This window comes from Natator depressus, chromosome 12, assembly GCF_965152275.1.
Source record: "Natator depressus isolate rNatDep1 chromosome 12, rNatDep2.hap1, whole genome shotgun sequence".
In the NCBI taxonomy this organism is placed as follows: Eukaryota; Metazoa; Chordata; order Testudines; family Cheloniidae; genus Natator; species Natator depressus.
In genome coordinates this window covers 5,935,956-5,957,636 of record NC_134245.1, presented here as the reverse complement: position 1 = coordinate 5,957,636, position 21,681 = coordinate 5,935,956, and the positions used below count along the sequence as shown (strand labels likewise).

At 43.3% G+C, this 21,681-nt stretch overlaps 2 protein-coding genes across 7 annotated transcripts in view; one reads left to right on the top strand and one right to left on the bottom strand.

Annotated features, from left to right (window-relative positions):
- The window catches only part of LRRC36 (leucine rich repeat containing 36), a 77,486-nt gene extending 77,083 nt beyond the window's left edge, over window positions 1-403 (bottom strand). For 5 of the 6 annotated variants that reach the window (XM_074968430.1, XM_074968426.1, XM_074968427.1 and 2 more), the window contains exon 1: window positions 331-400. In XM_074968430.1, the coding sequence (XP_074824531.1) occupies window positions 331-400 (70 nt within the window). Of the gene's footprint in view, window positions 1-330 lie in introns of all 6 variants that reach the window. The other variant, XM_074968428.1, reaches the window with a different exon arrangement.
- A 114-nt stretch (window positions 404-517) lies between these two features.
- The window catches only part of KCTD19 (potassium channel tetramerization domain containing 19), a 49,692-nt gene continuing 28,528 nt past the window's right edge, over window positions 518-21,681 (top strand). Inside the window, exons 1-4 of the mRNA XM_074968425.1 lie at window positions 518-629; window positions 10,536-10,736; window positions 16,551-16,701; window positions 18,732-18,923. Of these exons, the coding sequence (XP_074824526.1) occupies window positions 627-629; window positions 10,536-10,736; window positions 16,551-16,701; window positions 18,732-18,923 (547 nt within the window). The 5' untranslated portion in view covers window positions 518-626. The remainder of the gene's footprint in view (window positions 630-10,535; window positions 10,737-16,550; window positions 16,702-18,731; window positions 18,924-21,681) is intronic.

The following is a 21,681-nucleotide window of genomic DNA, read 5'->3' as shown; positions in this document are numbered from 1 at the left end:
CGATCGCTGCTCCCTGGGTTCCTGTGCTTCCAACCATGACGGTTCCACAAACGCCCCTGCCTACCCCGGTGTCGCCCAGTACCCGTGCTGTGCCCTGCCGGCTGCCCCAGGACCGGCCCCCTGCTGCCGCCCCCAAATACCCTGGGGCCCTGATTACACCCCAAGTCCCTGCTGCCGCCCCCCAAATACCCTGGGGCCCTGATTCTCCCTCCCCAGGCGCATGCCTCAAGCCCCTGCCCCCAAATACCCTGAGGCCCCCGTTCTGCCCCCAGGACCCTGGTGCTGCCCCGTCAGCATTTCCCGCATCCCCAGGCCTGCCGGGGGCGGTACCTGGGCCAATTCCCCGCAGCGCCGCCTGCTCCCGGATCCAGGCCTCGCTGAGCTCCAGCTGCAGCGCCATCCCCGCCTGTTGCCGGGCAACGCAGCCAAACACCCACCGCGCGCGCGCGCCAGCGCCCCGCACCGCGCGCGCGCGCCTAGGAGAAGGGAGGGCGGCGGCACGCGCAGAGATCGGAAGATGGAGGGCGCGCGCAGCCCCGCGGCGGGGCCCGTTACTGGAACCTCAGTCCAGCCCCCTCCCGCCCCGCCCCGCCCGCGCGGGAAGAGGGGCCGCCGCCGCCTTCACCATGGTATGGACCATGAACGGAGAGGAGAGCGCGGCGCCCCCTGGATCAGAGGGGGGAGAGCGGCCCCCTCTGGGATCAAAGAGGGGAAAGTGGGCCACCCCCGTGGGATCAAAGTGGGGAGGAGAGAGCTGCCCCCCATGGGATCAAAATGGGGAGGAGAGAGCTGCCCCCCATGGGATCAAAGGGGAGGGGGCAGCCACAGGGGGGAGGAGAGAGCGGCCCCCCATGGGATTAAAGTGGGGAGGAGAGAGCTGCCCCCCATGGGATCAAGGGGGAGGGGGCAGCCAAAGGGGGGAGGAGAGAGCTGCCCCCCATGGGATCAAAGGGAGAAGGAGAGAGAGGCCCCTTATGGGATCAAAGGGGGGAGGAGAGAGCAACCTCCCTGGGATGCAAGGGGGAGAGGGAACAAAGGCCCCCACGGGATCAAAGGGGGAACAGGGGGCATCCCTCCTCTGGGAGCATTGTGGGCAGAGGAGGGAGAAGTTGGGAGGGTTGCCAACTTTGTAATAGCACAATCTGAGCATCCCTGTCCCGCCCCTTCTCCGAGGCCTCACCCCGCTCACTCCATCCCCCCTCCGTCCATTGTTTGCTTTCCCCCACCCTCACTCGCTCATTTGGCCCGGGCTGGGGAGGGTACCTTTTCGCCCAGGTGTTCCAAGCAATGCATGAGTCGATGTGCAAACATTATCTCTATTGCTCTCCTGTGATGGAGATGTAATTGTAATGGGTTCCTCAGGTCACAGTTGAGGGCATCATGGTTGGTGTCTGCCCAGCCAGCTTGTCCCTGAGGCTTTGTATGCACAGAGACTGGCACTGCGTCATTGCAATCGGGTTTAATCGGAGCTTTCAGTGCCGGTCCATGCGTAGATGCTCTCAAATCTTTTTTGTTTTGTTTAAACTGACTTGAGTTTGGGGCCCTCTTCTCCCAAAACTGGCATCCACATGCAGACTTGTGCTGAAATAGTTGGTGTGAATTGCAGCTGATTTCATTACTTCACTTTCTGTTTCTGGGAAGTCGAGGCCTGAGTGTTGCGTTCACTGATGCAGAGCAGTTCACATAATTGTCATATTACAGGCAGGGAGATTGGAGCACAGAAGCCACACAGCTGAAGAATGGAAGAGCCAGGTGTGGAGCCCAGCGTTCCTGTTGGAGTTGATTGGGCTGTCCTCAAACAGTTTTGTTCCTTTCTTTCTGACACTTCCTGACTCCAGAGATTTCAGGCTGCAGGATGGTCCATTGGAGAGCCTTTGAAACCAGATGCAGTATAGAGCAGCTCAGCTTCAAGTTCATTGAGTCTGCTGCAGTTTACTGTGTGGCTGTTTCAGGCTGGACCTTTAAATAGTGAGACTGTGTTGGAAGTGCGTAGATGTTAAACGAACAAAAAAAAATCCATGATGCATTTTGTTAGAGTAAGAGTTCATTAGTTTGCCCTGGAGTAATTATGTAGTGCACTCTGTGCCTGTCTGTTGGCTGTTGCTCTCCTCCACAGAGGCTGCTGCAGTTCCATGATGCTTTATGTGTATAAAATGAAAGGTGCTATGTAAATATAAAATATTACTACAGCATACTCTTCTTCAATGGGACACACTATATGAGGATAGCTGTTTTATTGGGACATTTCAGAGTGTTATGCTGGAAAGTGTAAATGGCTGCTGTCAGGTGTGTCTTTGATAAAGAGACAATCACAAACTTTGTTAAATGTGTGGAGCAACTAAATGCTGCTTCATGTAGTGATAACTGGAAACATTAGGAAGCCATTGCCCAAAGCAATGGGCTATATTATGAGGCCAATCAGAAACTAAGGCTATGGCTACACTAGCACTTTTGCCAGTAAAACTTTAGTCAGTCAGGGGTGTGGAAAAAAACCACACTCCTGACTGACAAAAGTTTCACCAACAAAAGTACTGGTGTGAACAGCAGTGTGTTGGCGGGAGACGCTCTCCTGCTGACATAGTACCTCCACTCGCTAGGGGTTTGTTAATTAGAGCAGCTACATGGGAGACTTTACAGCGGCACAGCTCCAGTGGTACAGCTGTGCCGCTGTAAGGTCTGTAGTGTAGACATACTGTTAGCCTTGTTGTCTGCCTGTTGTCCTGTGTTTTCTGGGACTAACTGCAAACACAGAGGTGAGGGGATTTATTGGCTGCAGCTGTGTGTGGTAGAAGCAGAAACCGAACAAGAAGTGAGAGAGAAATCATGAGTGTGGACCAGACATGAAGCAGAGATATGGAGAGGCAGGCTTTGAAATAGTGAGCCAAGAAACTGCCTGTGTTGGTTTTTTTCCCACTGTGTTCAAGGAAACAAGATTTTATGCTTGGTAAATAAACAGGATTGCACCAAAGTAATACTTGACTTATATAATCAATTTTTTTTCCCTCATGGAAACACTCTGGCAAGGCCCTAGGTATTGGCTAACTGCTCAGGCCAAAAGGGGCAACAATAGGAAAATGACTCAGGGCTTGTCTACACTTAAAACGCTACAGTGGCAATTCCTGCAATTCCTTAGTCTTTAAAAAGCCAAAAACACCAGAGAATTTGGCACCAAAAAGTATGTTGAGAAAACTTTTAAGAATGTAAGGCTTGCTTAACTTTTGAATGCCGTATCAAAGTTAAGGTTGCTTGCACAAAACTTTGCAAACTAAGGGCAGGTTTACACATAAAATGCTGCAGCTGTGCTGCTTATTCCTGGGGGAATTCTGTGCTACTGTGCAAGTGTAGAATTAATATTCTCCCCAGATCCCCCTCCCCACAGAATAATTTATTCGGAGGGGGAGGCAAAGGGAAGCTGCGAAAGGGGTCATGCTGCAATTGCATCTTTCGCCCACTAGTGGCTGATGTGGTGCCAGAAGAGAGAGCAGCTGGTTCAGAGGCTGGAGCAGCCAGCCACAGAGAGGGAGGGGGCAGAGGCTGCCTTCCTCACAGTGCCCTGCCCCCGTGGCCAGGTGAGGAGTCATGGGATATGGGGGAGGGATGGACAGAGCGGGGCACATGGGCTGATGGGGGTTCACAAAGACTGGGGTTCAGAAGGACTAGTGGGGGGACAGACTGGGGCGGAGGCACAGACAGCTGCAGCGGCACAGGAGCCAGCAAACAGAGCTGTAAACAGGGGAGTCTGTAAGGGGAGTTTGTCTTGTGGTGCTTGTTTTTTGCTGTGGGTGGTGGTGTTTTGGTGTGGTTTGTGTTTCCCAGATTAACAGGGTTTAGGTGGGAAGGCAATGACAGATACAGAGGTAGCAGTGGGAGTGACCCATGTAGTGGAAGACACAATGAAGATGACTGGATGTGGAAGCTGCGGTATGTACATGATCCTGGAGGGGGCACTTGGTAAGAGTTTTGTCTGTATGAAGTGCCGTCTGATAGAGCTGATGGAGGAAAAGATCCGAGGTTTGGAGATACAGGTGGAAAGTCTGGTAGAGTTTAGGAAGGGGTTTGAGCAGATTATGGAGCAAAGACATGAGGTGTCTGAAGGGAAAAGCTCAGACTTGCAGATGGAAGCAGGACTGGAAATTCTGAGGGGAGACTGGGTGAGGAAAGTGGTCAGTGGAAGCATGTGACTTAAAGAACCAGGCAGAGGAAAAGACGGGCTAGTGAAGGAGAAATAGAGCTTAAGACTAGGTATGCAGAGTTGGAAAATGAAGAAGGGGCTCAGCAGGTAGTCACTGAAGGTAGAAGGGCAAGGAAGAAGAGAAGAGCGGCTAGTCCTATAGGAAAAGGGGAAGAGTTAATGGAGATTACACCAAATATGAGCCCCAGGAGGATACAGGATGGGTTAAAGAGGATTATAAGGGAGAATAGGAATGGAAAGAACTTGCAGCCAGAGGGAACAGGGGATAGACTGGAGAATAGCACCGTCACTAGGAAACGACAGGTCTATGTGATTGGGGACTCTTTACTGAGAAGAATAGATAGGCCTGTAACCAGAGCTGATCTGGAGAATAGGAGGGTGTGCTGTCTTCCAGGTGCTAAGATACGGGATGTAGACCTGAGGTTGAAAAGGATTCTAAAGGGAGCAGGAAAGAATCCCCTAATTATCCTTCATGTGGGAACAAATGATAGGGCTAGATTCTTGCTGGAAAGTATTAAGGGAGACTGTGCTAGGCTGGGGAAGACGCTTAAGGAAATTGAGGCTCAGGTGATCTTTAGTGGGATTCTGCCTGTTCCTAGAGAAGGGCAACAAAGGTGTGACAAGATTATGACTATCAACAGATGGCTTAGGTAGTGGTGCTATAAGGAGGGCTTTGGGATGTATGGCCACTGGGAGGCATTCATGGATAGAGGACAGTTCTCTCGGGATGGACTTCATCTGAGTAGGGAAGGAAATAGACTTCTAGGATGGAGGCTGGCACAACTGATTAAGAGAGCTTTAAACTAGGAATTAGGGGGAGATGGTTGGGAGATGTCCAGGTAATCTCCACGCCAGAATTTAGCATTGAGAGGAAAGAAAATGAAGTAAGAGTGGATACAGCCGTGGGTAGGAGGAAGGGCAGTGTAGATACCAGTCTAATAGGTTATACTGGTAGTAAAATGACCGTGCCTAATAGGGTACAGAATGTGAGTGAGGCCAAACAGCAAAAATTAAGATGTTTGTACACTAATGCGAGGAGCCTAGGTAACAAAATGGAGGAACTAGAGCTACTGGTGCAGGAAGTGAAACCAGATATTATAGGGATAACAGAAACATGGTGGAATAGTAGTCATGACTGGGCTACAGGTATTGAAGGGTATGTGCTGTTTAGGAAAGACCGAAATAAAGGTAAAGGTGGTAGAGTAGCACTGTATATCAATGATGAGATAGAATGTAAAGAAATAAGAAGCGATGAAATAGATATGACTGAGTCCGTCTGGGCAAAAATTAAATTGGGGAAGAAAACTATTAGAGCCTGCCCTGGGATAGTGCTTGGGGTGTGCTATAGACCGCCGGGATCTAATTTGGATATGGATAGAGCCCTTTTTAATGTTTTTAATAAAGTAAATACTAATGGAAACTGTGTGATCATGGGAGACTTTAACTTCCCAGGTATAGACTGGAGGACGAGTGCTAGTAATAATAATAGGGCTCAGATTTTCCTAGATGCGATAGCTGATGGATTTCTTCAGCAAGTAGTTGCTGAACCGAGTAGAGGGGATGCCATTTTAGATTTGGTTTTGGTGGGTAGTGAGGACCTCATAGAAGAAATGGTTGTAGGGGATAATCTTGGCTCAAGCGATCATGAGCTAATTCAGTTCAAACTGAACGGAAGGATTAATAAAAATAAATCTGCAGCTAGGGTTTTTGATTTCAAAAGGGCTGACTTTCAAAAATTAAGGAAATTCGTTAGGGAAGTGGATTGGACTGAAGAATTTATGGATCTAAAGGTAGAGGAGGCCTGGGATTATTTTAAATCAAAGCTGCAGAAGCTATCGGAAGCCTGTGTCCGAAGTAAGGGGAAAAAAATCATAGGCAGGAGTTGTAGACCAAGCTGGATGAGCAAGCATCTCAGAGAGGTGATTAAGAAAAAGCAGAAAGCATATAGGGAGTGGAAGAAGGGAGGGATCAGCAAGGAAAGCTTCCTTATTGAGGTCAGAACATGTAGGGATAAAGTGAGACAGGTTAAAAGTCAAGTAGAGTTGGACCTTGCAAAGGGAATTAAAACCAATAGTAACAGGTTCTATAGTCATATAAATAAGAGGAAAACAAAGAAAGAAGAAGTGGGACCGCTAAACACTGAGGATGGAGTGGAGGTCAAGGATAATCTAGGCATGGCCCAATATCTAAACAAATACTTTGCCTCAGTCTTTAATCTTAGGATCTTAGGGATAATGGTAGCATGACAAATGGGAATAAGGATATGGAGGTAGACATCACCATATTTGAGGTAGAAGCGAAACTCAAACAGCTTAATGGAACTAAATCGGGGGGCCCAGATAATCTTCATCCAAGAATATTAAAGGAATTGGCCCAAGAAATTGCAAGCCCATTAGCAAGAATTTTTAATGAATCTGTAAACTCAGGGGTTGTACCGTATGATTGGAGAATTGCTAACATAGTTCCTATTTTTAAGAAAGGGAAAAAAAGTGATCCGGGTAATTATAGGCCTGTTAGTTTGACATCTGTAGTATGCAAGGTCTTGGAAAAAATTTTGAAGGAGAAGGTAGTTAAGGACATTGAAGTCAATGGTAAATGGGACAAAATACAACATGGTTTTACAAAAGGTAGATCGTGCCAAACCAACCTGATCTCCTTCTTTGAGAAAGTAACAGATTTTTTAGACAAAGGAAACGCAGTGGATCTAATTTACCTAGATTTTAGTAAGGTTTCAGAGTAACAGCCGTGTTAGTCTGTATTCGCAAAAAGAAAAGGAGTACTTGTGGCACCTTAGAGACTAACCAATTTATTTGAGCATGAGCTTTCGTGAGCTACAGCTCACTTCATCGGATGCACCTAGATTTTAGTAAGGCATTTGATACCGTGCCACATGGTGAATTATTAGTTAAATTGGATAAGATGGGGATCAATAGGAAAATTGAAAGGTGGATAAGGAATTGGTTAACGGGGAGACTACAACGGGTCCTACTGAAAGGTGAACTGTCAGGCTGGAGGGAGGTTACCAGTGGAGTTCCTCAAGGATCGGTTTTGGGACCAATCTTATTTAATCTTTTTATTACTGACCTCGGCACAAAAAGTGGGAGTGTGCTAATAAAGTTTGCGGATGATACAAAGCTGGGAGGTATTGCCAATTTAGAGAAGGACAGGGATACCCTACAGGAGGATCTGGATGACCTTGTAAACTGGAGTAATAGTAATAGGATGAAATTTAATAGTGAGAGGTGTAAGGTCATGCATTTAGGGATTAATAAGAATTTTAATTATAAGCTAGGGACTCATCAATTAGAAGTAAAGGCGGAGGAAAAGGACCTTGGAGTATTGGTTGATCATAGGATGACTATGAGCCGCCAATGTGATATGGCTGTGAAAAAAGCTAATGCGGTCTTGGGATGCATCAGGAGAGGTATTTCCAGTAGGGATAAGGAGGTTTTAGTACCGTTATATAAGGCACTGGTGAGACCTCATCTGAAATACTGTGTGCAGTTCTGGTCTCCCATGTTTAAGAAGGATGAATTCAAACTGGAACAGGTACAGAGAAGGGCTACTAGGATGATCCGAGGAATGGAAAACTTGTCTTATAAAAGGAGACTCAGGGAGCTTGGCTTGTTTAGCCTAACTAAAAGAAGGTTGAGGGGAGATATGATTGCTCTCTATAAATATATCAGAGGGATAAATACCAGAGAGGGAGAGGAAGTATCTAAGCTCAGTACCAATGTGGACACAAGAACAAATGGATATAAACTGGCCAGAAAATTTAGACTAGAAATTAGATGAAGGTTTTTAACCATCAGAGGAATGAAGTTTTGGAATAGCCTTCCAAGGGAAGCAGTGGGGGCAAAAGATCTGTCTGGCTTTAAGATTAAACTCGATAAGTTTATGGAGGAGATGGTATGATGGGATAACATGGTTTTGGTAATTAAATATTCATAAATAGGCCCAATGGCCTGTGATGGGCTAGTAGATGGGGTGAGATCCGAGTTACCCAGGAAAGAATTTTCTGTAGTATCTGGCTGATGAATCTTGCCCATATGCTCAGGGTTTAACTGATCGCCATATTTGGGGTCGGGAAGGAATTTTCCTCCAGGGCAGATTGGAAGAGGCCCTGGTGGTTTTTCGCCTTCCTCTGTAGCATAGGGCACGGGTCACTTGCTGGAGGATTCTCTGCTCCTTGAAGTCTTTAAACTACGATTTGAGGACTTCAATAGCACAGATATAGGTGTGAGGTTTTTTTTGTAGGAGTGGTGGGTGAAATTCTGTGGCCTGCGTTGTGCAGGAGGTCAGACTAGATGATCATAATAGTCCCGTCTAACCTAAATATCTATGAATCTATGACATAGTGGGGTGACGACATTGAGCCTGGAGCTCAATGGGGGTGGCAGTGCAGGGCCACACGGGGACATGTGCTGCTATGCCTGGCTGAATCGTTAATGGAAGTGCAGGGACACACGGGGACAGGGTCAGATGTGCCTGACTGAATGGGAGAGGCTAGGGGTCAGCCAGGGTCTGCATGGGGAAGGCTCCCCAACTCCCTAACAATCCCTCCCCGCCAAAAAACCTGTGCCACAATTCTACCACCCACACCCAACAACCCTCCAGGTTCATTCTCAGACTCCTTCCCAGCAGTTACTTCCCTCTCCCTCAGCTCCTCCATTACCCCTGACTCCCCAAGGCTTTGCACTGCTTCTGAGGGGTGCAGGAAATACGTTTTTGTATTGTAGTTTAAATGAACTATTACTCTAAGTTCTGTATTAATACGCCTAGTCAGGATTCAGTTTTTCAAAAAACATTTCCCGAATCTTTTTTGTTGCCTGTATTGTTACAGACATACTTGCTGACAGGTAATTTGAAACAAATTACCAAACTAATTGAAACTGGCAGGATTATATTGTGTTATTTTGACAAGTAAATGTGCAGCATTTTGCAGAATTTTAAAATATTGTGTGCACAATTTTGAAATTTTTTGGTGCAGAATTCCCCCAGGAATAGCTGCTGTAGGGCTTCAGGAAAGATGCTTCCTATGCCTACAGGAGGGCTTCTCCCATTGGCGGAGGTATTCCACCTCCCCGATAGGCGTTAGCTATGTTGTCAAGAGAAGCCCTCCCATTGACTTAGCGCTATCTACACTGGGGGTTAGGTCGGTTTAACTGTGTTGCACAAGAGGGGGGGATTTTTCACACCCCTGAGTGACACAGTTTTACCAGCCTCATATCATAATGTAGACATGGTCTGACTTTAGTCTTTCTTGATTAAAGAAATTTGCCATATGGATATAAATTTAAGATATATAAATTTTCATCTGAAATTTCTAGTTAAAATGATCTTAAGAAGGCATTAGTTAACGTTAAGTGTATATATAAGAAATTAGAGTAAAAACTTTACAGGGATGTTGTAATTATCTCAAAAACAAGCATTAAAATACAGGTACTTCAGGGTTAAAGTTCACCTTAAAAGAAAGCCAAATGTGTTAACCTCTGGAAATTCACAATTAGGGTACCCAGGCAATCCCCCCCCCCCCCAGCCCCTTATGAAATAATCAGAATTGTGACTGGACATTCCATAATAATAGTTCATATATGCATTTCTAGATAGGAACAAAATATTTTTCTGTGATAGTTGTAAGATGCATTCATGTGTTATTCAGAGTTGTTTAGGATAGTACCTTATTAGCGCTGTTCTATTTTGGATTTTACTGCTATGTGTTTTCTGCTACTACACACACTGGGGCCAGGCTGATCTCACATTAATATAAATGACTGAACTTTACTGAAGCCAACTGAGTTACAGGTCTGTCAAACACCAGTGTAAGTGATTATAGTCAGGCCCATTGTTGTCAAACATGTAAGTACTTACTAGATGCTCAATTTTATTTGCGCATCTACAAATGATATTATTCTTTAAATTTTACTTTTCATTCAATGGTAACAAACTCACTATACATTTTGGACCTGACTTTCGAATTATGTATTGTGTGCCTAATTTGCATGCACAGTTACCATACTTGTGTGAAATATGGTGTTTGTATGCACAAGTGATTGTGTAGGTAAGGTAATTGGTCATATGCATACTTTTTTCATCAGGCCCAAAATGTGTACTAAGTGTGCTGCCACTAAATAGAAAATCAAATGTAAAGACCACTGGCATTTAAAATAAATTATTATAAGACCCTGCTTCAGAACTTACCTGTTCACTCTAGCCTATTGATATGATTTTCTTTTTCAATTAGAAGGAACCAGAGATAGTTAATGAATCTACAGAAGAGGACTCAATTCATTTTAATGTTGGCGGCTGGCATTTCTCTATTCCTAAAAGTAAAATTGCTCAGTTTCCAGAATCTCTGCTTTGGAAAGAATCTTCTTCCCTGGTTCCGTCTGAAAACCCAAGACTATTCATTGACAGAGATGGATTCACCTTTAGGCACGTCCATTATTATCTGCATACCTCAAAGTTGTCTTTTTCCAGCTGTGCTGAATTGAACTTGTTGTATGAACAAGCATTAATTTTGCAGCTGACACCTTTATTGCAGGTACAGTGTGATATGTATTACTTTTATACAGCTTTTGTTAATTCATAAATAATAATGACCATATAAAGATTTCAGAGTATGTGTGAATATATAGATGCTTGGAATGGATGCCTAACAATTAATTTCGATGTACACTCATTCATTATGGGCTGCTGAGTACAGAAATAAATCCCGAATATGACATTTGACCTTTCCGTCAGAGGCCATTGAAAGGTCCGTACTCATATTAAAAACACAGACTCATAGAAACATAGGGCTGGAAGGGTTCTTAAGAGGTCATCTATTCCAGCCCCTGCACTGAGGCAGGACCAAGTAAATCTAGATCATCCCTAACAGATGTTTGTCCAACCTGTTCTTTAAAACCTCCAGTGAGCATGTGATGGTTTTCAGGGTACCCAGGACTGTGAATAACCTGCTTGCTCCCTGCATCTAGCTTGAGAGACTCTTGCTTGTGCTTAACCCGGTATCAGCTCCCTGACCCCATCAACGTAGCCACTCACACACTTTCCTCTGGACTCTGCTAGCCCTTAGCTTGTCTTGCAGGTTAGCAATAGGTGCACCCCAGTCCTCAAGCACCTTTGAAGCATTCTTCTGTAGTGTCCAGCCCTTTTCCCACTGAACACTGATAGAAATACTAGGTCTGCTGTACCTAAGGGAATAGTGTACCTGCCAGCTTGTGTGATTCAGTTCAGAAGCTGAAGTACCTTGCTTAATATCACAGCACTTAAATATATTATAGGGAAAACAAGGAGAAGTTTATTATCAAAGATTCAAGTTATAGTGAGTAAGGATATTGGAAACAAAATTATAACACACTTTCTAGAGACTAAACTTAACAAACAGGTTAACCTCCTGTCTAAACACATTTATCTCACCCAATGTCTTTTACTGTATCTTCAGCCAAGGTTGGCTGATATCCCGTTTTCATGAGTGTAAATGCACTGCCCATTTACTTCTTACGTGCAGGATAAGGGGTGTCTTGTTTGCCTTCTTCTTATATCCCTAAAGTTCATTGTATGCACTGTGGTTAGTTTCCCTTTTGTGCTTCTGCCCTGTTGACTTCCAACCTCTTTGATAACTTCATATGTAAATAGGCATCCATTTTATTAGCTTACAATGCTTAATTTAAATCTGACCGAGAGATAAATAAACATCTTTTGTCTGACAGAAAACTTGTTTCTTCATGTCTGCTGGTGACTTATACCTTGATACAGAATTTAAGAACACATTTTCAGTGTATATGCCTAATTCCTTACATAGTATCTGTCTATGCAGTGTTGTGCCGTGTTGGTCCCAGGATATTAGAGACAAGGTGGATGTCTGTTGGACCAACTTCTGTATTGTAAGCTTCTGCGCTTACATAGAGCTCTCCAGACCTAAAGAAGAGGTCTGTGTAAGCTCGAAAGCTTGCTCTGTCATCAGCACAAGTTGATCCAACAGAAGATATCACCTCACCCACCTTGTCTCTTTAATATAGTGGGACCAACACAGTTCCAACAACACTGCATATGTGATTCCCATGTCTTATCTTCATGTACTTGTGCAATGTCATCTTCTGTGTCCTCTTCCTCCTCCTTGTTGTCATCAATTTCTTCAACTTCCCCTACCTCAACTTCCCCTTCCTCCTCCTTGTTATCATCACTTTCTTCAACGTCCCCTACCTCAACTTCCTCTACCTCCCGTACCCACGCACACAGATCCTAAACCCTGCGCACACAGCGAAACACCGCGCGCAGAAAAATTTGCACAGAAGCACAACAATTTGCGCACATGGACTGTCAAAAATTAGAGGGAACATTGGTAATCACTGTTTGGCACACAGGCTAGTGCCTCTTCCTCACTGACATTTAGCTGGGATGAGAAAGTATATCTGAGTGTAATTTCAGTGCTACATGTATCACTGAGAGAAATTCATCTTCCAGCTCAGTCTTGTATATTGTAATAGTTGATACATTTTCTTCTCCTGCCCTGTCTTAACAGTTTAGAGCAGAGGTTTTTAGCCTGTGGTTCCTGGACCCTTGGGGTCCACAGACTATGTCTAAGGGATCCGCAAAAAGTGACTATGAAAATAAAGTTTCAAATCCCAGAAAAGGCATTCCATTTTTCTGATCAATCAAAGTATGTGAATACCCTCCCCTATCAGGTCAAAACCCAGAAGTGTTGTCATTACCATAGAAGCCCACAGTTTAGCACCCTTTCTCATGTGGCGTCAAATTCCGTGCAGAGCATGTGCAACATTTATAGTTGAATTCTGTTCAGTCAGTTTTCAGTCTAAGACTCTATGGTAGGGGTCCGCAGACCACAAGTTGTATTTCCAAAGGGGTTTTGCCTCCATTTTAGGGGTCTGCAAATGAAAAAAAGGTTGAAAACCACTGGTTTAGAGAAAGGGATATGGTGGAATTTGAAAGGCACTAATAATGTTTGTCTCTCTGAAGCAGGTTGATCACGTAAGACAGTGAACTCGTAAGCACCATCAAGATGTAGAATATGGGGGGGGGCGGTTTAAAGGTTGCCAGATGGCTTACAAATGAATGTGGACCTCTCCACTGGCTTCTCTTGAGAGAAAACTGTAAGGAGTCCATAAAAGGTTCAAACTGCCTTTTTCTGCAACATTTTAACCCAGTACTAATTCAGACCACTGGCAAGTCAATACCTCGCTGAGTGGTTTCATGCTTACTTTTTGTTACTTTTCTGAAGAGATGCTTCTAGCAGTTAGGGTGGTATTTCCCTTCTGAGGCTATAAGGTTCCTTACACCCGCTGTGCATACACAAAGCTCATGTTCCATACTTTGGTGCCTCACGGATTTGTTTGTTCATTTTTTAATGTTGTCGGACTGAGGTTCACTTACTCAGCAGATGGGTCTAATGAATATTTATTAAGGCAAAACACTCAGAATAGTGATCAATTACACTCACAAGTGAGAAGCTCTGAAGCTTAGCAGGACGATCTCATCACAGTTTGCCTCCCGCACCAGACAATACAGCATCAGCTTCTCTTTGTTACACACATTTATTTATAACTTTTCTTTTCTTATACATACCTATTAGTCTCTCATTTCCATGTTATCTCTCCTCCTCTCTCAGTACAAGATTAGTGTTAGTCCAAACTGGTCTTTTCTAGTTTTATAGTTACTGTATCTTTTCTTGTTTTCATAAATACGATTACTCTGCAATTTCTTACACACGCGCAACACTAAACACGATTAGTCTGCATTTTCTTAATATACGTAGTTCTACTTAGGTTTATGCTGTTAAATGTTATCAGAACAGATGCATAAAATCCAAAGCAGGCTTCTGTTAAGGCCTAAATATGCCCTCGCTCTCAACAGTTTTTACAGAAGAAAGTTTTTGTTTGGAACTTTCACCCTGGCAGAAAATGCAAAGACTCCAGTACACTGTGGGGAACTTGCTCTGAAGTACTCTCAAAGTTTTGATGATTGTAACACAAGACTGGGTTTGCAGTTCACCCTGACTGGGTGACGAAGTACCTTCAATGGATTTCCAAGTCTGCTAATTTGACCTTTACCTGTGCACATTGCGTAACGGTTTTTATGCCAAATTAATGATTGCCTGCATTCAGATTGAAGAGCTGACAGAAGTTTATCAGTTGCATCCCTGTTTTGGAAATCCCGGAGTTTCTGTCTTGTATTGGTTGCCTCTTGTATTATAGCCAATCCCTGTTCACTAAAAGCAACAACACTGTCCTTTTTCACTTGCTGGCAAATAATGCATTGTTCATAAGATACAGCTGAGGAGTGCTTCATGTTCAAGACTGCCTCCATATTTTGTCTATGGGATACCTGAGGATAATAATAAAAATAATTAATAAATACCATACAAATATTGAATAAATAAATAATCAGTATTTACCAGTATGTAGCTTATGCCATGGCCTAGGTATCCAAATCGATACTCAACCCACACTGTAAGCAAAAGTCAGCTTTAGGTTAGCTTAGTGGTTAGGGCTAATAATTAGCTACTAAGAATTTATATTTTTGAAAGAGGAGAACTTTCAGAAATGAACTATAACATACTATGTTGTGGATGATACTTCCGTTTACTTAATCTTAAATGTCATCCTGACTGCAAAACCAACAAAATTCAAGTGCATAACATCACATGATCAGAAGAAGCAGAGAGTCTGATCTTTGACAGAGATTGTTCCCTGCATTTTCTGATAGCACAGTTTCCAAAATTAGGAACGTATTCCATAATTAGTACCTCTCCTTTACTTTCTGTTTTTATGTTACAAATGGTAACCGTTTTCTTTTTTCTTTTTATTTACCTGAAAGTTCAAAATTCAGCTTGGTAAACATCACTTTCAGATTCCGCACATCCAAATTATGAAATAAAACCTGTTTATTAACTTTCCTCAGAAATGCTTTCTTGTTTCGTTAATATTAACTTAGTTTACTCTAGTTTTTAGGCAGGGGTGTGGCCCCAGTTGGTGGATACATGCTACTTTGTTGCATTTTATGTACCCTTTTTCCTGCAGGAAAGGAGGTAGACATTCCTCAGGACATCTTTCCTTTGTTGTGAGTGATAGAGCTGAATTTAGTCAGAAGTTCAGGATGATGGTTGCATTCTGGTCTGGGTTAGGACAAGTTTTACTGATTTCATTCTGTTGGTCATTTTTGTGAAGTAGGATGAGAGCTCTTTGTAATGGTAGGTGCTTGGGACTGATGTTTGGTTTATGTAATCCAGGTAGAGCTGAGCGAACTACAGATTTTGTTTGCTTCAGTGGCCAAAAAAAAAAAAAGAAGTGTTTGGGTCGAACAAAAAGTTTTGAATGTAAGATACTATTTACTACTAGCACCAGAACACTTTTTATATGAAGCCAAACATTTACTCCCCTTCCTAATCCCTTAATTCCAATAACCTACCTTCATGATATCATCAGAGCCCAGCAGGTCCTTCGGCCTTTGTGTTGGGCCTGTTTATTTCTCATTTTCTATGCTAACATTGCCAAATCAAAGTGTTCAACATTCATGAGTTAGACAACAAACTGGAGAGATTTATGAGAGTTTTAAAAACTAATATAGCACATTGCTTTTCACCTGTCTTTTGATTTTCATCTCGAGGGAGAAGTTGCTTACCCTCACTTTGTGTGTGACCATCTTGTTTTCAAAGTTCAACTTTAAATGTACACACAAAAATGTAGGCCTCCCTGTTAGCTACTTGAAGGGGATTTGCCTTATTCTACCCTCCTGCCTGGTGTGTGGGAGCTACAATCCTATCCCCTGCCCTACCCAGGCAGAGTAGATCACTGCCTATTCCACTTTCTCCCTCAGTTTCCTTACTGCTCCCCACTCCCGCCCCCTGTTTATTCTCTGCACCCCTGCTCAGTCCCACTGACAGTAATGGGAGATGGAGGCCCTTTGGAGTAAGGGCCAAACTTCACAACCTTAAAGGTAGAAATCAGAAATTCCTAAAAGCCTTTATCCTCCTCTCCCTTCCAAAAATATTTGTAAGATTTGTGATAAAACTGTGAATGTTGGCTGTACTGTACCATCACAGGGCTAGGCATGTCGACCCAAATACACTTTTTGGAATATATGAGGGTTCTCATTAGATTACACGTTCCTATGAAAATCCACCTGCCATTCTTATTTCTACAGAAAATAGGGACATTCTAAGTTTGGATCTGTTCATACCCATAGAAGCTATTACATATTTATTGTACAATATTCCATGACATTTTTTATGGCTGCAAAGGGCTGTTCACCATGCATTAGAGTATCATCTGTGGCTTTTATGTTTTGAACTATTTTATTTGCATTTAAAATAATCAATAACATTTCTATATCTTAACAGACTTTAGACAATTTGAAGGAAGGGAAACATAATCTGCGAGTGCGACCTGCAGATATACCAATAGCTGAAAGAGCATCCATGAATTACTGGAGAACGCAAAAATGTATCAGCAAGCCTTTAGAGTTTCCTATTAAAAGCCCAGCATTTACAGGTAAATGTCCCAGTCCTCCTCTCTGTGAATGTACCTGGTGCTTTAAATTACTCAGCACACTCTGTAGGTCATAAGCACCCACTCGTGTTCAGCCAAGACTAGGATTTTTAAAATACTTTAGAATCTGAAGGTCCTGAAAATATTGTGCTTTGCATGCACATGCTCAACTTCCAGACGACTGATTATATGAAAGGAAAGCTGCACATTTAGTTATGTGCACATGCAATGGGGGATTTTGGTGTGTGCATCCAGGCAGGCATGCATCTACCTGGGTGCAATATTCAGTGTGGGTCTCACCAGTGCTGTATACAGAGGAAACGCCACCTCCCTACTCCTACTCAATACTCCCTTGTAAAGAGATCACATCAGCCCCATTTGCCACAGCATTGTCATGGGAGCTCATGTTCAGCTGCTTAGCTACAGTGACCCCTAAGTCCTTTTTCTTAGTCACGGCTGTCCAGGAATCAGTACCCCATCTGACAAGTGTAGCCAGTTAACCAAGTGATTCAGATCATTCTAGATCAGTGACTGGTGTTAGTCATTATGTGCCACCCTACCAATCATGGATTCATAGATTCCAAAGCCAGAAGCGACCGCTGTGATCATCTAGTCTGCCCTCCGGTATAACGCAGGCCAGAGAACTTTCCCAAAATAATTCCTACAGCAGATCGTTTAGAAGAAGAATCCAATCTTGATTTAAAAATTGTCAGTGATGGAGAATCCGCCGTGACCCTTGGTAAATTGTGTCATCTGCACACTTTATTAGCAGCAATTTTATATTTTCTTCTGTATTATTGATAAAAATATAGAATAGCTTTGGGCCAAGAACCAATCCCAGCAAGACCCTGCTAGATAGAGCCTCTTGCAGCCCTGCTAAAGCTCCCCCTGCTGGACACACATCAGGCTGCTGTGCCTGGATCCCATATGATGGACCAGTGTGTTTTTAAGTTTCCCTTGGTCTGGGGAGGTTCCAGCATTGTGTCTTTTTTTTTTTTTTGGCCTCTCTGGTGTACTTCCTGGTTGCAGGCACTGTCTGTTACTCCTTCATGGAAGTGGGACCTCATGGTTCAACTAACCTAGGCCCCCAGTACTAGTGGTGATTGCCTCAACACACTCCAAGTGCTTAATCACACCCTTTCCCAGAGCTCCGATCTTGTGAACATTCTGTTATAGTTTACCTATCCAGGAACACACAGTTGAAGGACGTAACAGTCAGACTTTGCAAAAGGGATTCTAAAACAATTACTCTTTATGTTATACAGTACAAAAGACATGCAGATCTAAACACCTATACACCCTTTCCTCCCTGAGATTCCTCACCACTCTGGAGTGTTCTTTGGGATATGAGTCAGAGTCTTCTAAGGAGTCCAGGATCTTCCCTTTCCCCCTGCTCTCCTCCACTGGCTTTTCATTTTGAGCATGAAGTCTCACTGGTCTCTTATCCATCTCTCCAAAATGGCCAGTGACTCCTGATTTAACCTCCTTTTTGTAATATCCAGTCCCCATGCCAAGTTATCCATTGCTGAGTTAGCAGCCTACCTAGATGGACCGGTTTTCTTAGTCTGCCTTCTTTGTCCCAAGGGTGTTTCCATAGAATAGAAGACTATCAAGCTCTAACAACCCTCCTTTGTTAACCCTGTGTCACCATCCCTTGAAATTTCATTCCAAAATGAAGGTAAAAAGACAACAGAGAAGGGAGACAAGCCCCACATTCAAAATTGAGTTTGCAGTCTGGCATAAATACACACAGAGAATCCCCAGGGTCAAACAGAATTAATATGTTGTACATAAACAGATCCCCCAAATTGTCTCACACACACACCCATTAGGTGATAGACTACATAGTTGTTAATGGGGAGTTATTTCCCACTATTAATCTTTGATATGTGCCATATTGTGTTTAGAGAGGAGACATGAACACCCATGCTAAGAACAACTCTTTGTACCGTCCACCAATAGAAGTAACTCCAATACAAAATTAACGGCAATCTTCCCTGTTTGTGTATTGATATCCTCTGATTTCGCTCTAGGATTACATGATAAAGCTCCCTTGGGGCTGATGGACACACCATTACTTGATACAGAAGAGGAAGTGCATTACTGTTTTCTGCCATTAGACTTGGTGGGAAAGTACCCTACTTTAGTCAATGATGATAATTTGCTGTGGCTCCTGGAGAATGCAGCTCTGATAGAGTGTGAATGCAGTGAGTTCCGTTTCATAGGTAAACCTCATTCTTTTCTGTTTGGAAAGCACCTTGCACATTTGAGCACTATCAAAATAAGTTACAAATAATTATACTCTACCCCTGTCTCTCAACATCTTCAGTTTCATTCTGGTATCTGTATTATGTTAAACACACAACATTTTGAAAACAAATATAAACTTTCACTGTGCGTTAAGTATGCAGCGTTGTTGTAGCCGTGTTGGTCCCAGGATATTAGACAAGATGGGTGAGGTAATATATTTTATTGGACCAACTTTTGATGGTAAATGAGACAAGCTTTTGAACATACAAAGAGCTCTTCTTCAAGCTCAAGCTCGGAGAAGAGGTCTGTGTAAGATCAAAAGCTCATTTCGTTCACCAGCAGAAGTTGGTCCAATAAAAGATATCACCTTAATCCACAGAGAGTGAGGTAAGGGAGTTGGAGGAATGGAGAGAGGGCCTTGGAATTGGGGAGTTAGGCTGGGCATTGAGGCTGAGTAACTGTACTCGCTTGCTTGCTAGCTACAGCCCTTGCCAACCCTTCATCCTACCTGCCTGTAGTCCCTCATCCATACCCCTTCAGTCTTCCTTGGATATTTTAAGCTTCAGCAATGGGATTCCCAGTCTACAGACCTGGTAAATTTAGTCAGACCAGACGACTTCTCCAGTGAGCTATAGAGAAGCTGCCTCTGTAGCAGCGCAACAAGCTTCACTTGTCAGGCAACTTTGCCTGCAAGTTTACTTCACACTCTCTCTCTGGCTTTTTCCCTCTGTTTGCAGGTAGACCAGGGGTGGCCAACCTGGGGCTCTGGAGCCATATGAATGCTCTTCAGAAGTTAATATGCGGCTCCTTGTATAGGCACTGACTTTCCAGTGTGCTGGGGGGTGCTTGCTGCTGAACCCCTGACTCTGCCACAGGCCCTGCCCCCACGCCACTCCTTCCTGCCCCCTCCCCTGAGCCTGCCGTGCCCTTGCTCCTCCCCCTCCCCCTCCAAGCCTCCTGCACGCCACAAAACAGCTGATTGGGAAAGGCAGGGAAGGAGGGGGAGGTGCTGATCGGTGGGGCTGCCGGTGGGTGGGAAGCACTGGGAGTGGGGGGAGGGGAGGGAGCTCATGGGGGCTGCTGATGTGTTACTGTGGCTCTTTGGCAATGTACTTTGGTAAATTCTGGCTCCCTCTCAGGCTTAGGTTGGCCACCCCTGAGTTAGACCATTTCTAGAACTAGTTCAGCTGCAGCCACTGATGACATCCATTGCTGGCAACTGGTAATTTCCTCATGCAGACAAGACTCATGATAACATTAAAACATTATCCATAAATGTATGTGTTTGTGTGTGTATATATTTTTACTGTAATTGGCTGTAGAACACAAAATGCTCCATGAAGAATATATAATGCCAGTGAAGCTTTCTAAAGTTTAAAAAAAAGAAAAGTTTAGATACTATATTAATATATATTCAAAGGGGTACCTTTCTTCACTTCATGTGGAAATGTATATACATGCAAAAGGTCAGGTTACAAATCCCAACTGTAATACCAAATGTTACTGGAAAACCAGTACCAGCTGTATATATCAGGCTCCTGGGGCTTGTGCTATGGGGCTAAAAATAGAAGTGTAGATGTTCGGGCTCTCAGACCCACCCCCACTGGGTTTCAGAGCTCGGGCTCCCGTCCAAGCAGGAACATCTACACTGCTATTTTTAGCCCATAGCATGAGCCCTGGGAGGTCAGTCGATCCAGGTCTGAGACTTGCTACAATGGGGTTTTGTTTGCGATGTAGACATACCCTGACAATCTTAAATCCTTTCTGCCACTGCTGATTGCCAAGCATAGAATCCCCTTGATATGGATGGAAAAAGAGACTTATAACAGACCATAGCCTCGCAGTGTGCTGAAAGCATCATCCAAGGAACAAACTAGCTATTGAAAAAAGGAAACACATTAAGATATACCACAAAATGTGGTCAAAATATACAGATTACTTTGAAACAGACAAAATGGTCTAAATATTTTTAAACCACTGCTTGTAGCCTTAATAGAAGGAAATATATATATATATATATATATATATATATATACTGGAACAAATTTCAATTAGACTGCAAATCAAACTTGTTATGCAGGTTTCAGAATATATAACACTAATGGTGAATAGTTTGAACCAAAAGAAAAGCTTATATTTGTTTTAATGTAATTCTCAACTAGTATGATATACTGTATATTAATACAATAATTTGTAGATGTTAATGTAAGCTTACCTAAGAATCAATCAGTAATATAGATTTAAAAATATTAATGTCAAAGTTAAAATAATAATTTAAAATATCTTAAACTCAAATATGGGATTAAAGCATGTTCCTATATCTTTTGCTTCTGTAAATAATCCCATTAATATGCTGTGGAACATGTGGAAGAAGGACGGTGGGCCTGATTCTCATGTACACCAAGAGCCCTTTACACTGCCAGAACAGTATAAATGGATCTTAAGGTGGGAATAAATTTCACCCCCTTTTTAAAGCCTCTTTACACTACCAAAGCAGTAGAAAGGGGTCTTACTGTATATGAGAATTAGGTTCTTTATCTCTCCAGTAGTAACAAAATAATTTTTCATTTATGAAAGGATCATCTAGCTTCAAAAGAGTTATGTACCCTTTTAAAGTGTGGCAGAAAACCACAGCTCCTCCACTGTTTCATTCTGATATTGCCACAAGTTTGCCCTGGTGTTTTTGAAGGACCTGCTGGCATCAGATTTCATCAGCCCGTGGTAAACTATGTT